Below are 26,734 nucleotides of genomic sequence, written 5' to 3' on the forward strand. Positions count from 1 at the left end.
TGTAAATTAAAAAAAAAGGATAAAGAAAAGTATTAAACAAATGTAAGCCAAAAGAGAAATCCAAAAATTATATCTAGCAAAAGTAAAAAAAAAATAATTCCTCATCAAATTAAACTTTGTTACTACATGTCAAAATCAATCGTTCAAATGGGATCGAAGTCACTAGATATAAAATTTGAAGAAATTACTTCTCTTTTCGTACATTCGTATTTTCTCAACTATAATTGCATAATTGAACATCATTGTATTAATGTATGAAACAGAATGAATCATGTGAATTACATGCTTCGTGGGTAGGTTTGCCAGAACTACTCAAACTCGCTAGAGTTAAATAAAACCATCATCGACAAAACGCATTCGCATCCTCACGAGTTCGTGAGTGATTACTTTCCATCTCATTTATTTTTATTTTCGTATCTCTCTGTTCAGTAGATTTGCTTCTTGCAACATTACAAATTGCTTCATATTTCAATTGCATTATCAATTTATTTAACTAATATTATTTCATTCAACGAATATTTGATAAATTAATGTTTATACATTTCGAAGAAAATCATTAAAAATGTAGACCAACATTCTTGTACATAGAAAAATCTAGCAATTCTGTATGGCCCAATTTGTGTATGTAATGATCCTGTACAGAATTATATAGATAATTTAACAAAATGTGTTGTTCTCTCCTTTGATGCATACCAGTCGAAAGATAATATTTGGATTCAGGTCAATTGACCACCGGAACTTGTTAATCCAACTTTGAACGGTGCAAAATGTATACATTTGGTAGCACCAGGCGGGTGCTAAGCTGTCAAATTTTTGTTGCCACCAATCGAGCGAATGCCGACGGCACTAACACCAAGCCGTAGTATATGAAAAATAAACACTGCAGTGAGTGAGAATGTTCTGAAACGCACAAAGTTTGAATAATGCAAGAAACAACTGTTTCTGCTCAGCACAGATTTTCTTCTACCAACATATTTATTTATCTGCATATTTCGCGTAAGGAATAAAGTGAAAACACTACATATTTACCATATTTACGGATTTGGTGTATTTTTGTTCGTTGCGATCTTTAATTTAATATGTGATTTTGACACCACTCTCTCCTGTAAAAACGGTAAACAATACAAATTTTTACAAATACCACCACAATTTATAATAGTATATGAGCATTTTGACATTGGAGTATAAATTTATGCGCCAAAAAAGAGGGTACTGTCATACTTGCCAAACTCCATATGAAAAAAAATCCGTTGTCCCCCCTCTGGGTAGCACAGTTGAAAATTTGCCATTCAGAAATCATTAAGTATATGTAACTATTGACTGTTCATAACAAAATTCTCGAATATTTAAACGAAAATTACGATTAAAATTAAATAACTTGATCAACATCGTTCCTTAGATTACCCACTCAAATAATTCATATGCATATATGCGACAATATGTTTCATTTTTATTTTCTTCGTTTACTACTGCACACTTACTTGCTGCCTGCATTCGTGGGCAATAATTCAACACTTCCAACTAGACTCGATTGTCCACGACGATGTTCACTGTGAAATTATCGCTCTTTCTCACCTCTTGTTCATGTTCATGTTCACGGGAGGTGTACAGAGGGCTTAAGATAAAAATTACAAAATCATAAGGATTATTGTTCTTGCCTACCTTCGTCTTTACCGTAACTAGGAAGAAGAAAAGAAGTATTGATGTAATACTTATTCAACAATAGAATAGAGATCTCCGACTTAGCGTTACCTTTATAAGTACCGCGGATTTTATTATTTAAAAAAATTGAAACTAAAACCTGGAGCTGGAATTTGGGACTATTCTGCATCTGCGGATAAATAAAAAAAAATTAGACCCACTTCAGAAGTTACGCCCTAGTGAAGTCGTAACTGCGATATATTGAAGAAAAGCAATATAGTATCTCATCAAATATCAAATGCATATTTCTCAACTTCCAAGGTGTCGTCTACGAATAAAATGGTACCGCTATACGGGGTAATTTGCAGTTCTTGCGTTTTCCAAAAGTATATGTTTTGCCTTTCTCGTACAACAAAAATTATAAAGAAAATTGTGTGTTGACGCGGATTGCGGTCTAGATGTTTCCTATTGGCCCGATCGGTCATTGCGTTCCAGAGTTATTCAAAAAACATTGTTTTTTGCCAAAGGTCCTCCACTGGAAAAAAAATTTAAAAACGAAAAAAATTCAAAACGAAAAAATGCGTTCAAATGACCGCAAATCATAGTTGCTATCGATCGATCATTCAGTAATTTGCGTTCGATCATTTAGTAGTTTGTCAATAACTCATTCCATGAGCTGAATCTCAAAATGTGTTCGATGGTAGACTAGTGCGAAGGTTTTTCTACAACTTTGCTTAATAGTTCCTTGTTAGAATTCAACTAATAACGGAGTTATAGCTATAGTTTCAGTAACTTAGACTAAATGATAACAAAATTCCAATCATTTTGTTTAAGTTACTGCAACTAGCGTTATAGCTCCGTTATTAGTTAAATTCTAACAAGGAAAAACCTTCGTACTAGAAGAGAAGTCTATCATTGAAAACATTTTGAAATTATGCTTCTGGAATGAGTTATTGACAAACTACTACGCAATCGAATCGAACGCAAATTGCTAAATGATCGATAACATCCTTGCCGCAATCGGATATGAATTGATGAAAAAAGTAAAACCTATCCCCCTAAAGTGCTATTTTGATATCTCTTATGCATTTTTCTTATATTTTCAATGCGCGAGAAAGGCACCACCAACGCTAGGTGGATTGATCTGGGTTTTTTACTTTTTATTGGCATGTGTCACTGAGTACAACATTTACTGCTAGAAGTTGGAGAAAGAAAAGCAATTAAAAATAAATAGTTAGGTATTGCAAGCTAGCAGCAAGTATGAAGCGAATAGAAATATTAAATTCTAGCTACCGTCAAACGGGGTGACTTGCAACACTTTTCAAGTTTCTCTCTCAATAATTCTGAATTAAAAGGATTTATTCATTCTACTAGTACATGATACTTTTAATGTGTACTAATATTACTGATTAGACATACAATCAGACATCTAACAATAATAAAAATATGAAAATAATATCAAAATGATGGGCGTTGCAAGCCACCCCTACTGCGGGGATACTTGCAACACTTCATCGAATTCAATCATAACATGTTTTAGAACAACTTAATCATAGTGATTTTTCATCCTGGGTCATTCTTCACCACTGTCAATGCAGGGGCCTTACTTGAGGGATCCCCCTCCCCTCATTCCGATTTTTTTTACGATTTCAACGGATCGATTGATATTTGAAAGTCGTCGATTTGAAAGTGCTTTATGTCGGTTTAAGAATGGTGTGCACTATCACCATTCCCTGGATAGTTGTTTTTAAAACGGTTTTCCTTTCTTTCCCCGCCATCTAAATTACCACGATTATGTGAAGATCATTATTTTGAAAAGGCATTTCCGCAGCAAGCAGTAAATCATCCACAAGTGTTGGATCTTCTTGGAGATTCAACACTGTTTGACCTCCGTAGGTCTTAGTTTTACTGTTTCCTGTATTAGGATAATGTAAAATTGTTGTTAGGGACAAATCGTCGTCAAAGTTTGCTTTGAAAAATTAGCATACATGCGACTTCCTGCAGGTTTCTTGTAGTTTCGCGGCATGATAAAGGAATTCTATAACATAAAATTATTCTAGTTTGAAAAAATAATTTAAAAACTGAATCAGTATCAGCTGTTGCAAGTCAGCAGGGGAACAAATTTAAAAAAAAGTTGATATTCCAAAAACAAACAATTTTATTATTCGGTTTTTTGGAAATTATTTTCAATTTGCTATACGAGCATACGACTTTCGACGTTCGATTTTCAATTAACTAAACAGTTTTACAAAATAATACAAAAAAAAAACAGTGAGTTATATTTTCACCTAAATACCAACTAGGCACAACAAATACAATATAAACTAGGAATACGTGATGACATATGTAGGTCGATGTTTGGGTATATTTTTATTGTGAAAAAAAAAACAAAAACTTGTGGCCAACCCAAGTGTTGCAAGTCACCCCGCTGTTGCACGTCACGTGACGGTAGTTAATTGTAAGAACTGCTTTGTTAATATAATTGTGATTATGCCTAGCGTTCACTCGGGAACGACATGGCTAATAACGCTGTGACTTCTCCTTACCAGGACTAGAAAAATATCGGCAAGACCATCAAAACTGTGGAGAGATCTGTATTTACAATGTACTATTACGTTATTTAATTGAGAAAACTATTTTAGGCAACTCAACAATGGCGGTTAAGTGCGTAACGGAGGTGCCGCATAGTCAGCCCAAATATGACATCAATCAGATGATCGAACAGATCGAAATGCTGCTCGCAAATCCGGAAGCCATCCGAGAAGATATTGGGGGTGTGAAACTGCTTTGTGAACAAATCGTCCTTTGCTTAGCGCATACACCGCTCAGGAAGGATACAATTAACATGGAGTTGGATAAGTTACGCCATTTCTTGCAAAATGTGTCGGACCATGTACCAAAGCAACATTCCGACGAAATCGTCGAAGTATGTTTGAAAACCCTTTACAAGCATATGGTGTCCGGTAAGTATCAACATATTGATTGAATTCCATATAAAGTGATAGAACGAACTTGTTGTATGATTGAAGCTAATGCATAGAAGCACTAGAAAACAAATTCTCAACGGGATTGTTATATTACATTAAATATTATGTGACTAGAAAAAAACACTCTCCTTAACATCTTATTGTTTCGGGAATACCATTCATGTTGTATCATGTTTTGCAACATATTCTTTAATTAATCTATTAATGTAGGGTATGATGGGGCAAGATCGGTTACCTAAGGCGAACCCGGAATGCCTCAAAACAGTAACATTTTATTTCAACTTTTCAACCTGGATCTATGAAAATAGCTCATAATCTGTAACCCAGGGGTATGAAATAACAAAAATAACACTTTTTATTTCTTTTTGAGTCATTAAAGTAGAAGTCTATTTTTCTGTCAATCAAAAAATGCCGGGGTAAGATGTGTCAAACAGCGGGGCAATTCTGCAATTTATATTGTTTTTATTCTTATTTTTAAATCACACACACAGATAGATAGCTTTATTGCCAATGATTTTATTGAATAAAAATAATTTTTAAGCTTTGGATGAAGAAAAGGCTCTTAATTTAAAAATGTCTGCAATTTCTTATTAAGAACAAGCCGCTCGTGTATTGTTTGCTTAAAGAGAATCATCTAGTGCTACAGAATGGCAATATGTCATGAGTCTGACTCTAGCGAAGCGATTGAAGTAAATTTCCATCCTTAAGGGGTCCATTACCAGCACTCACTCCCTATTTTAAGGTTACATCATAATGTTAATTTGTTAATTAAAAATGCATGTTGCTGGACTTGAGGCGACTACGTTAGCCATAGAAGGCTCTATTCGCAGCCAGAGATGTCCTACACAGTTGGCAAACATTCTGCTCTTTTATTTTTCACATTGCTCTTCGACTTCGGTGATCTCGTCCAGGTCTTTAACCCTTAGATTCACCTCCGTAGTGAGTGCCCTCACCTTGACCGTCTCGCCTAGGACTTCCTCCGCCAACTTCTTGTAGGCGGCGCCCTTTTGCGAGACGCCCCGCTTCAGCTCGAGGATCATCTCGCCCATCCGGGTACGTCTTATTCGACGTACGTCGGCGCCGAGTTTACCGAGCTTGACGTCACTCCTCATCGCCTTCAAGACGTCCGAGTACTTAGCCTCGTCCTCCGTGATGACTAGAGCATCGCCCCTAGAGCGATTGGCGCCTACCCTAGACTTCTTGCTACCCTCATTCGCCTGGGCCTTCTTTTCGGCCCTTGACGTCTTCGGTTTTCTCTTGTTCTTGACCAGGGTCCAGGAGGCGTCATCCCCCTCTATTTCCCTGGTCTGGTGCGGCTGAGAACTCTCAGCCTGCCGTAACCCCTTACCACCGTCTTTCCTGGGTGGACGGACCTTTCCAGGTCCTTCCTCCCCCGGTTTTGGAGGTACCTGGCCGGGGTTCAGCTTCCCAGCCACACTACCCTTGTTCGGGGTAGTAACCGTCCGCGTTTTGGAGCGACCCCCAGGGAGCTCATCCCCTGGAGACTGTCTCCCCCGTTTTTGTGTCTGCTCCGTTGGGGCAGTCAGCCCCGACGTACCCGCAAATACTTGAGCCTCAGTCTGGGTAGACTTTGGTACCATTGTCTTCGCTGGCACGCCTTCGGTCGATTCGACCTTGCCCGAGTCCGCGAATCCTTGGGCCTCAGTCTAGGTAGACCTCGACTCCACCGATTTGACGGGTTTACACTTGGCCGTCCCGACCGCCCTCTCCAGCTTGGCGTCCATTCGGGTTATTGGCATTCGGAGTAGTGGGGTGGAGCCATAAAACACAGCATCTCTCCTTTGATGAAAAAACGACAATAATTATAAAGATTTGAGCGTATTTTACATCAGTTCCGAAATTGTTGATTTCACAATTATTATGCCAAATGACCATTATGCCAAACGACTTTCTGCCATATGACCTACCACCCTCACGGAGGGATATGAGTTGCTGGGTAAGAAAATAAGGACAGCGAGATGGAGTCTATTTGCTTCAGGTACGTGAAGTACCAACGGTACCCATTTCCCAGCCTTTACTATTTACGCTGACGCATAATAAATCTTTGAAAATGTGCGAAACAGAAACTTTATTACCCTTGCCTTCCATATTGTTGTTTTTTTTAAGACATTCTGACTACAAGAGACAATTTAATTTATTTGCGCAACGATCAAAAATGAACAAGTGTTGTATATACTTTATATGGAATATTTTTTTAAAATAAGTTTCTCAATCTCATTAAAAAAATGTATGCTTTGCGGCTGTTTATGTATAGATGAAGATACGTCGATATGCGCATCAGTCGTTTTGGACCTGTCAGATAAAAAAGAGTTGATCAAACAAGGTGTTCATTGGATCATTCAAGTAAACAATGATACGAATGCTATCATGAAGGTATTCAAAACGTTAATGACCTGGTTAACAGCCCATAATCAAGCTAACGACCTTGTTACTTGGATTTCTGAAATAATCAATGGTCTTCAGGTAGGTGATTATATACTAATGATAATTCTAATAATAAAAACTAACATTTTTTTATCACAGGAACTACAAAAATACGATGTACTACTTGACCTCTCTTGCCGTTCGGTTAAATCGTGTTTAAACTTTTTTCAAAATAACGGTTATCAAACAAGCATGTGTTCCATATTGTTTCATATTATGCTGGTCGTTGAACACTCGCCAGAGGTTTTTCACATGGTACGTTATTAGAAAGCGACACAGATAAACCTCAATAGCCTGTAATATTCGCCTTTCGTTTTTAGATCATTCCTAAGGCTGCCACAATCCTAGCAGATTTGGGTAATCAAAAGGAAAAGATGAGCGATCCAACTGGTGATTATCAGCAGCGTTTCATAGCAATTCTTATGGATTTGATGATAAGATTTCCTGATCCCGATCACCAATACAGAGAACTGGTGAGTAAATCCTCTCAACTCCCGATCAAAATTATCAACCAATCTTTCGTATGAAATTCATCGTTCACAGAAGGAGTGTCTCAAGAAATATCCACATCCAGCTAACTTCCGGCAGTCGCTAAACGGTACCCTAGTTTCGAATTCCGTGATAACATCAGCTAACGCAAGAGTTGGGCTCGTGAACCTAGGAAATACCTGCTATATGAACAGTGTTTTGCAAGCCTTAGTAATGACGAAACAGTAAGTATACGCTCTTTTGTACGGCTTAATTTTGAGGGTTACTAATACTAAAGTACGAGATCTTGAATCTTTTTGCTTTTCTCGTACAATAAAGTTGTACCGAAAGGCTATCACTTCACTCCAAAATCGAACTTTTTATAGAAGGCTCGAAGACCCATGATCTTATATACCAATCGACTCAGCTTCTTAAGCTAAACAAATGTTTGTCTGTCCGTGTGTATGTGTGCAAACGAAAACCGAGAATCATTAGCCACTTTTCCATATAGTAATTCTTAACCGATTTTCTCGCAACAAATTGCATTCGAAAAGGGACAAAGCCTTGTTTATCACTATTGAATTTGATAACGATCGACCATTGCGAAAATGGAATCGAACTACACTACCCGCCAAAAGTATGGAAGCGCAAAAATAAGTATTGCAACACCTGCTTTGAATATTGCAACACTCCGAAAAGTTTAGCATCACTCCGGAACTAACATATTCGTGAAGATTTATCGTCGGATCCATTACATTTAGAATGGTGGAACCTTCTACAAAATTTATCACGGCGATAAGTGCATTGCGAAAGAGGACAATTTAGCTCTTTGGAGTTCCCTGGCCACCAGGTAGACCGCGGATTATCCGGATTCTGAACCACGTATGAAGTCACCGCTTAATACATCTATTCATTCTAGCGACATGCCAAATGTTCATCATCTTTCGTAATCGCAATATGACAGAAAAATCAATGCTGATTGACGCTTGCTTGACCCTTGGCGTCCTCCCAGTGGTCCTCCGGGAGTTTCGAAACATCCGGTAAAGTGGTTAAATTTTGAAATTCGTCACAGAAAGCTGCGACTTTTTCAAAGCCGATTGTGGCAGAATTATCAGAGCAAAATCAATGCAAGCATCACTCTTTGACCCCAGATGGCCTCCCAATGGCCCTCCGCAAATTCCGGAACATCCGATGAAGTGGTCAATTTTTAAAATTCGCTCCAGGAAGCTGCGACTTTTTCTAAACGGTTTGAGGGAGCATTGCCAGAGAAAAATCAATGCAAGCATCACTAATTGATCCCAAGTGGCCTCGTATTGTTCCTCCGGAAGATCCGGGACATCCGGTGAAGTGGCCAATTCTTGAATCGCGTCCTAAAAAGCTGCGACTTTTTCTAAGCTGATTGTGGTAAAACTGTAGGAATTCCTCCGGAAGTCCTTCTAGGAATTCTTGCGGAAGACTTTCCAGGAATTCCTTCGGAAGACCTTCCAGGAATTCCATCGGAAGACCTCCCAGGAATTCCAGGAATTCATTCGGAAGTTCCTCCAGGAATTCCTTCGGAAGTTCCTCCAGGAATTCCTTCGGAAGTTCCTCCAGGAATTCCTTCGGAAGTTCCTCCAGGAATTCCTTCGGAACTTCCTCCAGGAATTCCTTCGGAAGTTCCTCCAGGAATTCTTTCGGAAGTTCCTCCAGGAATTCCTTCGGAAGTTCCTCCAGGAATTCCTTCGGAAGTTCCTCCAGGAATTCCTTCGGAAGTTCCTCCAGGAATTCCTTCGGAAGTTCCTCCAGGAATTCCTTCGGAAGTTCCTCCAGAAATTCCTTCGGAAGTTCCTCCAGGAATTCCTTCGGAAGATCCTCCAGGAATTCCTTCGGAAGTTCCTTCAGGAATTCTTTCGGAAGTTCCTCCAGGAATTCCTTCGAAAGTTCCTCCAGGAATTCCTTCGGAAGTTCTTCCAGAAATTCCTCAGGAAGCTCCTCCAGAAATTCATTCGGAAGTTCCTCCAGAAATTCTTTCCAGGATTTTTTCCGGAAGATCCTTCACCTTCCAGGACTGCTTCCGAAAGTTTCTCCAGGAATTCCTCAAGAAGTTCCTCTAAGAATTCCTCAAGAAGTTCCTCTAGGAATTCCTCAAGAAGTTCCTCTAGGAATTCCTCCAGAAGTCCCTCCGAATTCCTCCGGAAAATTCCTTAAGAAGTTCCTCCATGAATTTCCTCCAGGAATACCTCCGGGAGTTTTTCAGGAAGTGTACCGGAAGTTTCTCCAGGAATTCCTCCAAATGTTTTTCCGTCCGTTCTTCCAAGAAATCCCCTTGAAATTTTTTGCAGGAATTCCTCCGGAAACTCCACTGGAGTCCAAAAATTCCACTACACAGAAAAAAAAATCCGTGGTTAAAACTACTATTTTGTAGACTACGCTCTGTTTTAAAAACTACCATGAAATTTCCGTAAATTTTACCATGGTTTCAGAGAAATTCACCACTGTTTCCGTTCATGTGACAACATTCCGCATGTGCCACAGTTGATTATTATTGCGCGCAAGGTAAAATTAAACGGGTTTGTTATCTGCTGAAAATCGTCGGTGCATATTCTTAAAATAATCCTCGGAATGGTAGTTTCGACTGCAATATTTTTTTGCGTGTAGGACCTACTCCAGAAATCCCCCAAAATCTCTACATAAATTACTTTGAGAACTATACAGAAATTTCCTCTGAATTCGTTTCTAAATACACATGGAATTCTTTTAAGCCCACCTATCTCCGATCTCCGATATTTTTTCCTGAAATTTCGCATTCCGCATTCCGCCAGAAAACCGTTTGGAAATTTTTTAGAAGTTCTTTCAGGAATTCCCCAGAAATCACCCAGAAAACCGTTCACGATTTATTTTCAGGAAATACTCTTGCAATATTATAAAAAAGTTAACCTGAAAATACTCCCAGAAATGCTCCCACTTTTTCTTCCTGAGGACCACTCAGTGAAATTTTGCTTTCATATTGCTACATATAACTTACGAGGGAGGATTACTAAGACGAATTTAAAAAAATGGACCACTTCACCGAATGTTCCAGAACTTCTAGAGGACCATCCGAGGAGAACGACTGGTTGTTATATTGAATTAGCTCTGACATTTTTACAACAAGCGATTTTCAGAATGTTGCAGCTTTCTGAGTTGAATTACAAAAATTTACCACTTCTCCGGATATTCTAAAGCTCCCGGAGGATTACTAGGTGGCCACCAGGCGTCAATGGGAGATGCTCGCATTGATTTAACTCTGGCATTACTATTACAGTCAAACCTCTATGAGTTGATGTTCTATGACTCGATATCGACTCATGGAGGCAAAATATGCCATATTGAAAAAAATATTCTGGTTTACTGTGATGGTCCCTTCAAACAGATTTTCAATGATTCCCTATTCCACGTCTCGACATTTAAACGAGTCTTCATTATCGACTCATTGAGGTTTGCCTGTACAAACGGTATAGGAAAAATCGCAGTTTTCTGGGATGCATTATAAAACCATTAAATATGACCACTTCACTGGATTATCCACTGGTCAATGAGTGGTGCTTGCATTGAATTTGCTCTCACAATGCTACCACAGACGTTTTAGAAAAACTCGCAGCTTGCTGGGACGTAATTTAAAAATTGACCACTTTACCGGATGTTCCGGATCTTCCGGAAGAACACTGGGAGACCACTTAAGGTCAATTAGTGATGCTTGCTCTGATTTTTCTCTGACAATGCTTCCACAAACCGTTTAGAAAAAATCGCAGCTTTCTGGGACGAATTTAAATAATTGGCCACTTTACCGGATGTTCCGGATGTTCCGGATCTTCCGAAGGAATACTGGGAGACAACCTGGGTTCAATTAGTGATGCTTGCATTGATTTTTCTCTGAAAATGCTTCTACAAACCGTTTAGAAAAACTCGCAGCTTTCTGGGACGAATTTAAATAATTGACCACTTTACCGGATGTTTCCGGATCTTCCGGAGGAATACTGGGAGACCATCTGGGATCAATTAGTTATGCTTTCATTGATTTTTCCCTGACAATGCTTTCACAAACCGTTTAGAAAAAATCGCAGCGTGTCGGGACGAATTTAAATAATTGACCACTTTACCGGATATTCTGGATCTTCCGGAGGAATACTGGGAGACCACCTGGGGTCAATTAGTGATGCTTTCATTGATTTTTCTCTCACAATGCCTCCACAAACCGTTTAGAAAAAATTGCAGCTTTCTGGGACGAATATTAATAATTGACCACTTTACCGGATGTTCCGGAACTCCCGGAGAATCAGTGGGAGGCTACCACTAACTGGTCAAGCAAACGTCAGTCAGCATTGATTTTCCTGTCATATTGCGATTACGAAAGATGATGAAAACCGCATCTCGCTGGAATGAATCCATTTATTAAATTGTGACTTCACACGTGTTCCAGAATCCGGAGGATCCGGATGTCCACCCGGTGGCCAAGGCACCCAGGTGGCCAAGGCACGTCCGGCCTAATGCACTTATCGTCGTGAACAATTTTGTTGAAGGTCCCATTATTCTAAATGGAAAAGATCCGATGGGAATATGGGAGTTCTGAAGTGATGCTAAACTTTTTTGGGGGTGTTGCAATATTCAAAGTAGGTGTTGCAATACTTATTTTTGCGCTTCCATACTTTTGGCGGGTAGTGTATATAAGCGCCATAAAAGGTTGGTGTCTTGGCTAAATGCGAGAAAGGCAGTATCATCACTCGGTGAATGAATTATTGACAGTGGCTGATTTTCAATTCGCCGCTGCCATCATCCAGGCGCTATCGTATATGCACAAATAGCCAGCATGAGTCAGAAATTTGTATGGCGAAAGACATCTAATGCGGGTTTTCTCAAAATTAGGAACTTTTCATGAAAAACTATTTGGTACCGGTTATGGTGGAAGGTGTCCGTTACTACGCTTACCAAATTATTTTTTCGATGGAGATGCTTAATTCTGAGAAATCGAACCTTAGATGCCTTTCGCCATACTGACTTCAAGAAGTTAACTCCTAGTGTGCCGCTGTAAGCATGCTCAAAGCAGGCGATTCATTAAGTTGGGTCATCAGCCACCAGACATATTGCCACTTCATGGCATAGTGCTCATCAATCACATCTATATAGCTACTAATTGCGAGGTTGTAGAGTCAAATACCTTTTATGTATTCATAAATTACTAGCAGTTAATGGTGCGCTTCGCTACGCCAGAGCGGGGAAGGGTCTCGAGCGACTACAGAGACATTACTTGCCTTCAAAAACCTCCACATGTATCTTGTCCTTGTGGCTGTGTCCACTTTGTATATCATTTTGTTGTGGCTAATTATGTCGCCTATTGTTGAACTTCTATAAGAAATGTACGTGCGTTCAACAATAGGCGAAGAAATTAGCCGTTCAACATTTGGCAAATTACCCTAATTTAACACCTGCTCATATTTTCCAACAAGCTGCTAATATAACCTCCACAACCAGGTTAATACAGAAAAGTGTTTTTAAAAAGTTCACAAATGAAATAGAACATTTTTAGTAATAAATTAGACATGAATTGTTACACTGAAATAAACGGCATAGTAACGCCTACCATACCGAGGGTGAAATCAAATACATTTTACCACTTGATTTCGGTAGAACGCATAACCTATTTGATACTACTATCTTTGTAGTCAACTCTACCATGCTTTTCTGAGCGAGGTACTCTAGCATGGTTGACAATATTTGTTGTTGAATTTACTATGCGTGCAATGACATGAACATGGTAAATTGAACTATTACGAAGGTTTCCCATAGTATAGGTATGGTATGGTGGTAATTTCGGAATTCTTAGCAACAACAACAATTTAATTTTCATTTTAACCCTTAAATGCGCAATGTTGTTTTAAAACAACAAACCGAAAATACGTTTAATGTTAATAATTTGAATGGTACTTTACGCTAAAAATACTTTCGACGATTTCTAAAAAAATCGCCTTGCGCCTTTAAGGGTTAAATGAGATATTTTATTATTGTCTTGATTATTATACATTAAAATATATATCAAATAGATGCCGAGATGGAATAACGCGCGTAGATTCAAAAGTAGAATTATACATATTTATTTGCCAGTTGTGTGGTGGTTGGAATCAATCAGTATCAATCTTGCCGTACAGACTCAAAGTGAAATTATCGGGAGGCAGGAACTGCCCCGTGTGTTGTGATTGCCTTATTCGGTTGAAAGTCGTTCCAGCTGGTGGAAACTATAGATATATCCATAATTTTCAATTGCAGAAATTATATTCAACTGGATTAGGCAATCATGAGATACGCGAGGGTTCCTGCCTCCCGAGCATCGCTTTTAGGGCCTACGGCAGGACTACGGATTGATTCCAACCGTCAGACGACAGGCAAAGCAACATAGCGATCGTTGTCAGTGAAATCTTGACGCGCCATCATTAGGAGCAGCATAATCTACACACGGGCAAGATAAAAGATATGCTCCCGGGAAGAAGTTTTTTGTTCCGTATTTTTTTCCGCACTTCCGAATTTCTTTTTCGTTTTATTTTGTTCCGCACTGAAAATCTGCAAGTATTTCAAAAATACATACAAGATTAGATTTGTATATCATTCACTTGTTTGAACTACTTACTGCAATTTAGATAAAATATCCGAATAAAAGTTGACACAGTGCGCACTGCAAAATATGGCAAATTAACAATTTCACTTCGGAACGGATAAAATAATCACAGATGAAATTAGACTATGTTGCATTGACTATAACCATGAATGGTCATGGTAAAATGGTTGATTCGAAGTGCTATTTACAGAATGTATAGTTGTGATTACTATATTGCTCATGGTAATCGGTCCAATGCCATTCCATAGTAATGTCAACTAAATCATGGTCATCTTCACATTAGATTGACGTTATCTCTACTGCGTTACTGCATGGTTAAGCTAAACAGGGTTGCGTTGTTGAATTTACTGCTAAATTTTTATCAGTGTAGTTATACCTACCTTACATTATACATTAGGGTGGCTCAAATTAGTATGGAAAAACGCTTTTTCAATTTTTTTGATGGATCGCCCTCTTATTCGGTTATTCGGTTCAAAGCTTTGAGCCAAATCGGTCAACGTTTGGGCGGTGCTGAACTCGTTGGAAGTTTATATGGAAAAATATATGCAGAAACAACGAAAAACAATGATTTGCAGTTGGACGGCACAATGTACGAATAAGAACCATAACACTCATCCATATCTTGTAGAATTCAACACAGAATGTTATGCAGAAAACCGCGAAAAGATTAGTGTTTGCCCGACGAAGTTATTAGCAATTCTCTAAAGTGGGCTTTGAGCAAATTTCGTTTCTTTTACCTTTGAAAAGAAATAAATTCACCCATACTACACTCCAGTAAAATGCTAATATCTTTGCCTAATAAACTCTAATCTTCTCGTGGTTTTCAGCATAACATTCTGTATTTAATTCTACAAGAACTGAATGAGTATCGTAGTTCTTCATCGTAAATTGTGCCAATTACTGTTTATCGATGTATCTGCATACATTTTTTCATATAAACTTCCAACGAGTTCAGCATCGCCCAAACGTTGATCGATTTGGCTGAAATTTTGTCCAGAGCATCAGGGAACCGAATAAGAGGGCGGCCCATCAAAAAAATTGAAAAAGTGTTTTTTGAGCCACCCTATTATACATTCAAAACAAATTTAATCAAATTTGCCCTTACCCCTACCTGACTTAGTGCACCTACACGGGAGTCCCCATCTGGGGCCCTATCGTTATTTCCGGGCCCTTTATAGGGACCCACTTCTACACCGGAGGTATCTAAACGGGAATGTAAAATAAGAACGCAACTCAAAATTAGCCGTGGGTTTCCAAATTTAGCGCCCCATATTGGGTTGCTAAATTTCCATACAGGGTTGCTATTTTGTGAAACGTCACTTTATTATTGATAAAAAAATTGCAGAAAATCTTTTTTTCTTTTTCTGAACAATTTCGATGAAATAAAATAGCAAGGGAAATTTGTTTTTATCTAGTGTCCCAGATCAACTTCGCGAAGTAGTAATTGTAGTTCTAATTGATCAGCTATAATGAGGAGCGATGCGCACCGACGCCCGCTAGAGCCCGAAATATTCATGGATTTTTCGCAAAAGAAAATTCTACTGTTTTTGTTTTGCAGGTTATAACAAGAAGGAGGTCTTCCAGGAATCCCTCAGAATGTTCTTTTAGTAATTATTCAGTATGTTCTTCAACTAGTTCCTCCAGGAAATCTCCCGCAAGTTTCTCTTATCTGTCGTTCATTTAAACATTTCTTGTTTTAGAAATTCATGTAGGATCTCTCGGGATATTTTTTATTGGAATTGTCCAATAATATCTTTGGTGGTTTCAATTGGAAACCTAACTTTTTCAAGAGAATTGTTTAGATTCTTTCGGATGTTGTTACATTTTTTTTCTCTGCGACATCCTTCAGGGAAAAAAACTGTGGAAGCATTCCTGCAGGATTTTGTCAAGAGTTTCCTGTAGGAAAACTGGTGGGAATTCCAGGAGTTTTTTTTTGACTTCCAGGAGAAAGGAAGTCCAGAAGGAATAACGGTGAAAAAATTTACTACGACGGATCTCCAGCTACTCCTGCGAGCAAAAGCGTAGAATTGCCTTCCGGAGATGGCGAGTTCTATTCCCGATTCGGTCAAGGATGTTTTCGAGTGGGCTCCTTGGGCATAGTTGTGACACAAAATACATACTCATGAAATGGCGGGCACAGAAAAGTTTTCAATTAATAACTGAGAAAATGCTAATAGAATACTTAGTTGAGCAGATAGCCAAGTTCCAGTTGGAATGTAGAGTCATTGAAGAAAAAAAGACTACCTTTAGCAACGCGCGGTGAGAACTCAATATGTTTACAAAGTAGCTTGCCTAAAACAGAAACCACCGGTGGGAAGACGGGGCGCTATCCTAAAATAGCACTCGGAAGGGAGCGCTATAATAAGAATAGCGATGAGGACTCCCGTGCTCTAAGAGGGATGGAAATAACTTTGAGCTGCTCACTGGACAGCACTTATATGTGACGCGGTAACTAAACGATAATTTTCTACAACACGTGAAACCAACATGACTTTGACTTTAGATACCACCACGAATACGACTTGTTAATTGAATAGGTCAACCCGTCGCGACCTCATCTATACTTGAGGGCAGGGAATCATAAATCTGATCTTACCGTGATGTGCCCTAATTTCGCGCGCGCCCTAACTTCGCACACCACATTTTTTTAATTTTTTTTTATTTTTAGATCCAGTCAAAACTGAAAAATCGGGAGGATTACAAAATATTATTGTTGTTGGATGTTTTTCACGAAATAGTTTGAAAAACGAACTTGGTTTAGTACACACAATAAAATTATTTTGATTTGGTCCTTCTATCGACCACCACATTTGCTTGTGCTTCGCACAGATAGACGAAGATCATGACCTAAGTAAACAAATGATTTTACTGTACAAAAGTGGCTACATTTTTGAGAATATTTGTATTTATTATGCTCTGTTGAATATGTTTATTCGTCATTACTATTGAAAAGTGTGAAATTTTGTTTATTTTTTATGTATCTAGACTTTCGCTTTGTGCGTGAAATTAGGAACTTGAGAGTAATTACGGTGCCTAATTTCGTTTATTGTTGTTTCGTAGTTTCATTTACAACATTCTAATGAAACAAATGATGCACAGGAATCGACAGTTACACTGAATAGAACCAAAAGGGTTCATTCCATACGCTTTGTATCTTATTTTCTGGCGGATAACCACCGACATATTTTTAAAGAAAAATTTAAGAACCATTTGGCATAACGACCATTTGGCAGAATGACCATTCGGCATGAAAATTTAAAGAATAAAAGTCGCTTAACAAGAGTGATCTGTTTTATTGCCTTATTCTGGGCATATGCGTGTTTTAAGGAGTGATTTACTTTTCCGTCTAATTCCAGATAAATTTTAATTTAAATGAAGAAATAATGTACTAATTTGCCTTATTCCTGAAAAATGGAATTTCCTGATTTTTTTTTTCAAGTGCATGCTTTGAATAAGTGAATTAGAATTCTATTCATTAGAATTCTTCCAAGCAAATGCATGCATGCTTTCTCGATGTAAGATGAAATCGTGTGCTTTAAAGGATGGAATCATCTGCTCATTTGTCTTATTACTATCGGATGCGTAGAAAAGAAATCATGTACGCATCGACTTTTCCGGACGAATGCGTTCTTTTGAAGAATGAGTAATCTAGTCTTCTGCCTTCTTCCGGAAAGGGCTCATCTACTCTTTTCTCTTTCCCTTGTATTATTCCGGGAAAATGCGTACTTTAAAAAGAGTGATCATCTGCTCTTTCGCCTTATTCCGGGCAAATGCATACCTTTAAAGAAGGAATCATCTCCTCTTTTGCCTTATTCCGGACAAATGCGTACCTTTAAAGAAGGAGTCATCTACTCTTGCCTTTTTCCAGGCAAATACATACTTTTAAAGAAGAAGTCATCGACTCTTTTCCCTTATTCCGGGAAAATGCGTACTTTTAGGGCTTATTCAAAAATTATATAACGCCTTAAGGGGTACATAATATGGGTGCATTTGTTCATTTCTGTTACGGGTAACATTTATGATAATGAAATAATTGAGGGGGTCAAACGCCAAGGGGTGTAAGTGACAAAACGTTAGTTGAGAGAAAAATAAGGGCAAAGTTTTTCAATATTTTTTCGTTTCATACAAAATGTATGAAAGCTCGAAAAATTAATAGTTTTCTATGTATTTCCACATTTTTTATGAACATTGTACAAACTATATCAACATATTGCCGCAAAGTTCGAGAATCAAAGCATGTTTTGCTGTAGCAAACTTAATTTTGATCAAAATGTCACTTTCACCCCTCTGCTTCTAACCCCCTCAATTTAAAAATCTAAATTACTGAATAATTTCATATTTGACAGTATTATTATGTACGATGTAGAAAGTCAAGGTAGAGTTCATTAAAAATACCAATTTAAGCCTAGTAAGCTGCTCTTACGGAATGGGTTTACGGAAAATTTGATCAAATTATCACGGTTAAATATAATAGCTGATTCAAAATGGGAAAAATGTCACTTTTCCGGAATAATAGTGCGGATTATTTTCCGTAAGGAAAAGTGACTGCTATTACTTTACGAAATTTTCTCTACTTTTCAGCGCCGTACTGCTCTTGTTTGATGCATCGAATCTAACATCTAAATTAGAAAGCAAATAAAAAAACAGTAATCCTACAGTCATCCCTACGGGACAAAATATATTTTAGTTAGAAAAATCAACTTTTCTAACTAAAATACATTAGAGCACCAATATTAACAAAAACTAATATGCGCATTGGCCATAATAAAACAATGAAACTTTGGGGTCGATAAGTTATTATTTTTCATTAATACCATCAAAATCACATTGAATAGCAAAAATTTCAGTAAATTTGGTAATGTACGTTACTCAACAGATGCAGCGCACAGTAAATCATAATTGTAGGTTGTGCAAAAGAGTTTCAGTGTTTAGTGTATTATTTGATTGTTTAAAAATGGGGTGCTCATCTTGCCCCATCTAAGATAAATTATTCTAATCTAATTAAGCTTGGTCAAATATTCACTGTGAATATTTTAAATTGCCCTAAAACATTCATATAAGATGTGTACTTGGCCAAGATTTTCATTAAAACATGTTTTTTGTTTTTAAAAACTTTATTTTCTAATGCTGATTTCTTATAAGAAAATCCAAGTTTTCACTAACTTTTGCTAATTTATCTGTATTTCAGATTCATCTTATTTTTATAATATTTTTTTAATATCAAGTCTTTTGTTGGACTATAGTTCAACAGTGTGCGGGGTTATTTAGAAAGAAAAAGCTATAATAACAGTAAAATTAAGGAGTGCTCTTCTTGCCCCGGGTGGCGATCTTGCCTCGGGTGGCGATCTTGCCCCGTCCTCCTCTATTTGGAATCATTATGATTGTTTCCTTTAATTTTAGGTTCAGCCGAGAAATCCTGCTGTCTAAAATAGATGCACCGTTGTTTCATCAGATTCAAGAATTGCTGGCACTATTAATACACTCTCATCGCCAAGAGTTAAATCCCCGAGCCCTACTTGCAGCTGCTCGGCCGCCTGATTTTGTTCCTGGTTACCAACAGGACTCATCGGAGTTTTTGGGTTATTTGCTGGAAAAACTACACGAGCAAGAAAAGAAATTGATTCGCGATCAGTGCATTGAGAAGCATAAAAATATGAAACAATGTACTGCAACAGCTCCACAACAATTTCAATTAATGAAAGCACCTACAGGATATCAAAACAAAATAACAATTGAACAAAACAGCGAAACCCGTGGAAATCAACCAGCTGCGAACGAAACTGCTTTGAACGAATCATTGCTTCCGCCAACGCTCATACAAAAAACTTTTGACGGCAAGTTGTTTATCACATACCAGTGCAGGATGTGCGAATCAATAAGTACCAATCTCGATGCCATACGGTCGTTCGAATTATCGTTCCCAGAATCTAATGGTATCAAGACAGAATACTCCGTGCAAAAATTGCTTGATTTTTATTGTTCCTCAGAGAAGTTGATAGGCGATAATCAATATTACTGTGATAAGTGTAAGCAACTTTGTGATGGAGAGCGGTCAATAAGGATTACGGAATCGCCGAGAAATTTAATTCTCACGCTGAAACATTTTCGCTATGATCTGCACAGACACACTAGGGCAAAGCTTATGAACCAGGTGCATCACAATGAGACCATATCGCTAAGAGTGACACCGGAGGAAGGACTACCGTTTGCTGTACAGTATTCATTGTACGCCGCCGTGGTACATGCCGGCACAAGTATGGATTCTGGTCACTACTACACATATGCGCAAGATGAGCCGAATGGTTGGTACAAGTTTAACGACAACTATGTAACCGGATGTTCTGTAGAGGAGCTACATGCCCTATCTAGTCCCAATACACCGTACATTCTATTTTATCAAATGTCCGCTCCAACAGGTGCTTGCGCGATTAATACAATGAGCTTATGCTTGGATCATGAAATGGAGCATAGTGCTACGGCGAATCTAACATTGGTCTCCACGGATTCTGTTCCCGAATGCCAGCTTCCTCGGCTTGAAGAACTTCCGCCGCGTCTAAGGGAGCTTGTTCATGGACACAATCAATCTTACGAAGAAGAAATCCAGAAAGAAAACCGCATTGTAAATCACAAACGACTCGGAGTACTTCCAAGGAACCGTGACTCAGACGATGACCCACCGCCAAATTCCTGTGGCAGTAATTCGATTGACTTCAGCACCCGCTTCATCTGTTAACGTGACATAGCAAAAGAGTATTTGGAGCGTTTTACTATAAGTAACAGGTGTAATGCAAGATGTACCATATTAAAATCAGTTGTCGTTCAGAGTCCATTAATAACAAAAGTTTGTTAAAGTTCATGTTTTTGGAAAGAAATTTACATCTATAATGTATGTGTGTTGCGTCTCCATTTAGTCTCAAGACCAAAGGCGTGGGACTGCCAATCCCGAGATGGCGAGTTCGATTCTCGGTCCGATCTTGGATGTTTTCGAAGAACATTCTCGTGTCCATGGGGTGTTGTATCCATTGTGCTTGTCACGTAAGATAGATATTCATGCAATGGTAGGCATAGAAAAGCTTTCAATTAGCGTAACTGTGCCAATAGGGGAGGTATTAGTAGGTCCACAAAAGAAAATATAAAAAACTGATAATTATCCCAAATTTTTACAGTTTAAGCCAATAGTTAAACTAATAATAACTAATAATTGCCAATAAAAAAGATATTGTTGCTATTTACATTAACAACTATCAAAAATTGCTTGCTCCACTAATGGGTATACTGTTCCTTTAGTGGTGGTAAAAATTAACTTTGCTTCCCATAGTGGTGCTATTCATTGATTTCTCATGAGTCTTGCCACTTTTGGTACAAGGGAGTCAATTTTATTAAGGAAAAAAATTGTTTCCAACGCAAAATTTTAGGATAGTTGTAGACAGCATATTTATAGCACGACGCAACTCAAATCATCGTAAAGTCTATAATTAGTAAACATTTCATTGAAAACTCCATTACCTCTATTAAGGGTACAGTTCCCTGCAGTCTACTCTCTATTAGTCAATATTGAAGGGATCATCGAGTTATGGAAATATCGAAATGAGAAAATATTTGGGAAGTTGTTCCAAGGGACCATCACAGTAACCTAGAAAACACTATATACCTATTATGGTATACCTATTATGGTATACCTATTATGGTATACCTATTATGGTATACCTATTATGGCATAATTTGCTTCCATGAGTTGAAATCGAGTCATAGAACATCGACTCATAGAGAGTTGACTGTAATTACTGTACAAATACTTATAAAGGCTAGTTTAAATATAGAGCCATTAAAGAAAAAGAAGAATGTATGTATCAGACAGAAATCGATCGAGCAGCTAATGCAGGAACACGGATTCCCTGATAAACTGATACGGGGCATTCTCGAGTCTGGTGATGGTTTTTTGTACCTGCTATCCAACATCGCCTTGGAGGAGCCACGATTGTCACGAGTGGTACGATTTTCATGAAGTCTGTTCAGCTATTTGGTTTCGCTGAAGACATTGATATTTTGGTGGACCTAAGGACCTAAGCAAGCTTTCATATTGGTTTGTTGATTAAAATATTAACCGTTCAGCACGCGCTCGATCCTGGAACGCCCATGTAGGCTCCCTCGTGCTGTGTGTGCCAGAAATTTGTATTGCGAAAACCATCTAACGCGGGTTTTCTAAAAATTAGGAACTTTTCATGAACAAATGTTTGGTATCGGTTATGTAGGAAGGTGTCCGCTTCTACGCCTACCAAATATTTTTTCGATGAAGGTGCTTATTTTCGAGATATTAAACATTAGATGCCTTTCGCCATACTGATTTCCAAAAGCTAACTCCTAGTGTGCTTCTGTAAGCACGCTCAAAGCAGGCGATTCATTCATTCATTACCCACTTTGAGCATGCTTACAGCGGCACACTCAGAGTTAACTTTTTGAAATCAGTATGGCGAAAGGTAACTAAGTTTGAATTTCTTTCTTTATTTAAAAAAGTATCTTGTCAACGCAGAAGCGGCTGAAGAGGCTGGACTCAACAAAGAGACGCGGAACAGCGCGCTTGCTGTCAAATCAGTTGTTCCAATCGAGCAGAAGATTCTTAAAGGTAGGAATAGCGCCACTTGTATAATGCAGGCACTTTACTTACTGCATAACTGGTTCCCGTTATGCTGGGACATGCATACTTTGAAGTAGTGCGTAACGGTGTAAATCCAGTTGGCGATATGACTCGGTACAACACTGAAGCTGACAATATGACGTCCCTAACCCCGAATCGCAAGGTGTCAGGCGACCCGTGACGAGGGAATGATCGGCCTGAAGGGTGAAACAATTAGCCAGGCAGTTAACGGAGCCTGTGCGTGTTCCACAATGTGTGGGCTGCTTTGGCGGCAAGTGGGTGGCAGCGGGTAGAACCCGCACACCCTCAAGTGATGCACATATAGTGCAAGCGAAAGGGAGTTGGGGGTATTACAGTTCATACCCCCACAGAGTGAGAGACCGAATGTATGGGTGGGCATACGAGTAAGCCTCGCATGGTACGCATGGTCGGTAGTGATAGAATGAGTGAAGTCTCACTAGGCCTTAGGAAGTGTCCGGGACAGATACCTCTGCGGCACCTCATAATTAGGGGACACGAAAGTCTCGCTATGCTTGGCATGAGTGTCGAGAGGTTGATGCTTCTGTGGCACCTCAGAAATAGGAGACGTGAAAAGGGGTGCCTCGTAGATGAAGTAGGAGCGGCATTGGAGTCACCAACCTAGGGTCACCTCCGGCTTGGTAGACAAGTGGTATTACTCCGGTTCAGGACGGATTATCAACTGGGTCGTGAGATGTGGGTGAGTGTTGCGACGCACGTGGTGCCAGTGTGTCTTTGTCCACATGTGATGCATGGGAAGTACATGGAGAATTGAAGCGCATACGTGCACTTGTGTAAGTCATATGTCTTTTTGGGAGAAGTACGTTTAGTACTGCCTACCGGCCAGAAGTAATACTGTAAGGTTGGATAGGATAACTCAAGTAACCTTCCGCTATTTGGGTGGGTTTAGTGGGTCGGCCTTCCGTCAACGCCACTCTCTGAGTGAAAATTTCAGGTATCTTTATGCGGATTTGTCTTCTTTTTATTTATTGCTGGAGTGGCCTGTGCAGTTCATAAAATTTGTTACGTTTAGATGTTTTCGAAAGCAGTGAGAATATTGTCGAATAATGTTATCCATTCTGTTATTATCAACGTTTTTATTATTCGTTTTATTTATTCCCGGAGTGGCCTGTGAAGTTCATAAAAGTTGTTACGTTAAGATGTTATCGAAAGCAGTGAGAATATTGTCGAATAATTGTTATCTATCCTGTTAGGGGTCGTTCAAAAATGTTGTCACAGGTTTTAAGGGGGAGGGGTCTAAGATTTTGTGACAGTACAGTACTAGGTATACAAAAAAGCGTGACAGAGGGGGGGGGGGGTTCTAGAAATCCGAAAAAGTAGTGGACGTCATATTTGAATCGCCCCTTACTATGTTATTATCAACGTTATTATTGTCGAATAATTGTTATCCATGAAGATATAATAATTGTCACTTGTCACTTTTTTCGGTTCCTCCGTGCGAGAAGATCGTTGCCGCCATCACGAGGCAAAAAGTTATATACTTATCTATGCTGACGACGTACAACTGTTTATGCCAGTAAAAGCACAGAGAACAGACGTTGAAGCTGCACTCGCCATGTTGTGATAACTTTTGACTGTTCATTTTGAAATAGCTTTGGAATGTCGCCGTTATCCCGTACATAATCAGCGCTAGCGTCATCAAAAATGCCACTTTGCGCTAGTGTCGTTATGCATGCAAGAGCATACCAGCGCCATCGTGTTGTCAAAATGAGATTGTGAGTTGCAATGTCGACGTCGATGGCGTTGCGGTTCCGTGTGTTTGTTTACACATGTTTTGCAAGAAATTTTGTTCGAGCCTCCATGTCTGTTCTCTGTGGTAAAAGTCCTCAATGACTGCATTTTGCTGCAAAAGGATCTTCACAACTTTGAAAGATTTGTAAGCGAAAATGAACTAAGCGTTAATCGAAGCAAATGCTCGGTGATAACATACACCAGGAGAGTTCAGCCGATATCATTTACGTACAGTTTGCAATTCTGCAACGAGTAGATATTGTTCGGGATTTGGGGGTAATAATGGATCAGTCACTGACATTCAACGACCATATCAATGGAGTCATTAAGGAGTCACTGCAACTTTTTGCGCTTATCCGACGGTTTGGCCGTGACCTTACCGATCCTCACGCAATCCTAATAATATATACCGGCCTCGTTAGGACTAAACTGGACTTTGCGAGTGTGGTGTGGCGGCTCCAATACGATATACACATTCAACGACTGGAAGCAGTACAGCGGAAGTTTTTGAAATTTGCTGTGAGAAATCTTGGATGAAGAGAACAGTTACCGGTGTATGAAGATCTCTGCTCATTGGTTGATTTCGACACCATCAATAGCAGGCACAAGATCGCTGATATTGTGTTTTTCTGCAACATCCTGAGAGGGCGGATCAGCAGTCCGTATCTTTACAACCGGCTCCACCAGGATTGGGAAAAATCAAATTTTCAAAAAATCGAGGGTGATCAAACTCACCCGCGATCTTACTTTTAAATTATCAGATGATAAAAACTCGCCAGCGATTAAGAATCGTTTGAAAATCGTATCTTGATTTGAAGCACTTACCACAGAGAAACAGACGTCTCACTCAACACATGTTCCATCGTTCAGCTTTTTAACGGTGGATTCAATTTTCTGTAGGTGGTCGATCGGCCACCGATGGCGCTTCCATCGGTTTTGTTTGTGTTTGACGTTTGCTCACTACCGCCATCTGGTTGCCGCTTGACCACACACAGGGCATTTAGCATTGGGCGATAATGTTTTCATGACGATGATTTTGATTGCATTTTGTTCTAAGTGAGACGTCTGTTTATCTGTGCACTTACCGTTACATTTTTAACACTTTTTCCTTACTACCATGAAACCATAACGCCAAATAGAAGATATAACGGGACTGTTGACAATTAGCAGATCATAGTAAAGATTAATGTTTGAATGAAAATTCTGTGCTTATTATCGTTTGAGTATACTATTTGAGAAGTTGTCGCCGTCGACAACTCGCCTACTGTTTTCACGTGAAAATTGCAATCATTATCGTCTGTGGGCCCTCCTTAGCCGTGCGGTAAGACGCGCGACTACAAAGCAAGACCATTCTGAGGGTGGCTGGGTTCGATTCCCGGTGCCGGTCTAGGCAATTTTCGGTTTGGAAATTGTCTCAACTTCCCTGGGCATAAAAGTATCATCGTGTTAGCCTCATGATATACGAATGCAAAAATGGTAACCTGGCTTAGAAACCTCGCAGTTAATAACTGTGGAAGTGCTTAATGAACACTAAGCTGCGAGGCGGCTCTGTCCCAGTGTGAGGATGTAATGCCAATAAGAAGAAGAAGAAGAAGAAGAAGATCGTCTGATTACTGTTCGGTTACTGTTCGTCGTCGGAGAGTCTTCGATCCTCCATTCAGATCGAGGAACTACACGCAGCATAAGCCAACTAGTAGGTTCATGAATGATTTCAACATACTACAGGATGTTATTTCCACAACTATGACAACAGAAGTGATTCGTAATAAGTTAAGATTATATTTAAGAGGACAACTGTATGTGTAACTTTAATTTTGTGTATAATATTTAAGCAGGGTAACGGGCTTACAGCCTATAGTCCAATAAACCAAACAAACAAAAGGTCAGCTATGAATACAGCTAACTGTTCGATGGACCAAAATCTTATATGAAACCTCGTCATTTCCCGTAGTGGGCACCACCTAGCCGTTTCTCTCAGGGCACCAGGAGATAACGTGCATTATTTTAATTTGTTATTTGTTTCTTGTTGGTTGCGTACCTTTATGTTTGTATAAAATAAACTTGTTACAATCATAAGTCCACATGAAGCAGCCGTTAGCGAGCTTGCGAACAATATCCATCAGACTCCAAACGACTTTTCTGAGGAGCTGGCGAACTGACGGC

General features: G+C 39.1%; 1 protein-coding gene across 3 annotated transcripts in view; it reads left to right on the forward strand.

Annotated features, from left to right (window-relative positions):
- Positions 1-21,007, forward strand: part of LOC134211832 (ubiquitin carboxyl-terminal hydrolase 38) — a 36,296-nt gene extending 15,289 nt beyond the window's left edge. For 2 of the 3 annotated variants that reach the window (XM_062689120.1, XM_062689121.1), the window contains 6 exons: positions 4,284-4,604; positions 6,904-7,112; positions 7,173-7,328; positions 7,394-7,546; positions 7,617-7,786; positions 19,567-21,007. In XM_062689120.1, coding sequence (XP_062545104.1) covers positions 4,284-4,604; positions 6,904-7,112; positions 7,173-7,328; positions 7,394-7,546; positions 7,617-7,786; positions 19,567-20,899 — 2,342 coding nt within the window. In that variant the 3' untranslated portion in view covers positions 20,900-21,007. Of the gene's footprint in view, positions 1-4,204; positions 4,224-4,283; positions 4,605-6,903; positions 7,113-7,172; positions 7,329-7,393; positions 7,547-7,616; positions 7,787-19,566 lie in introns of those variants that run through there. The other variant, XM_062689122.1, reaches the window with a different exon arrangement.
- Positions 21,008-26,734: the final 5,727 nt, after the last annotated feature.

The sequence above is a fragment of the Armigeres subalbatus genome, chromosome 2 (assembly GCF_024139115.2).
Source record: "Armigeres subalbatus isolate Guangzhou_Male chromosome 2, GZ_Asu_2, whole genome shotgun sequence".
Taxonomy (NCBI): Eukaryota; Metazoa; Arthropoda; class Insecta; order Diptera; family Culicidae; genus Armigeres; species Armigeres subalbatus.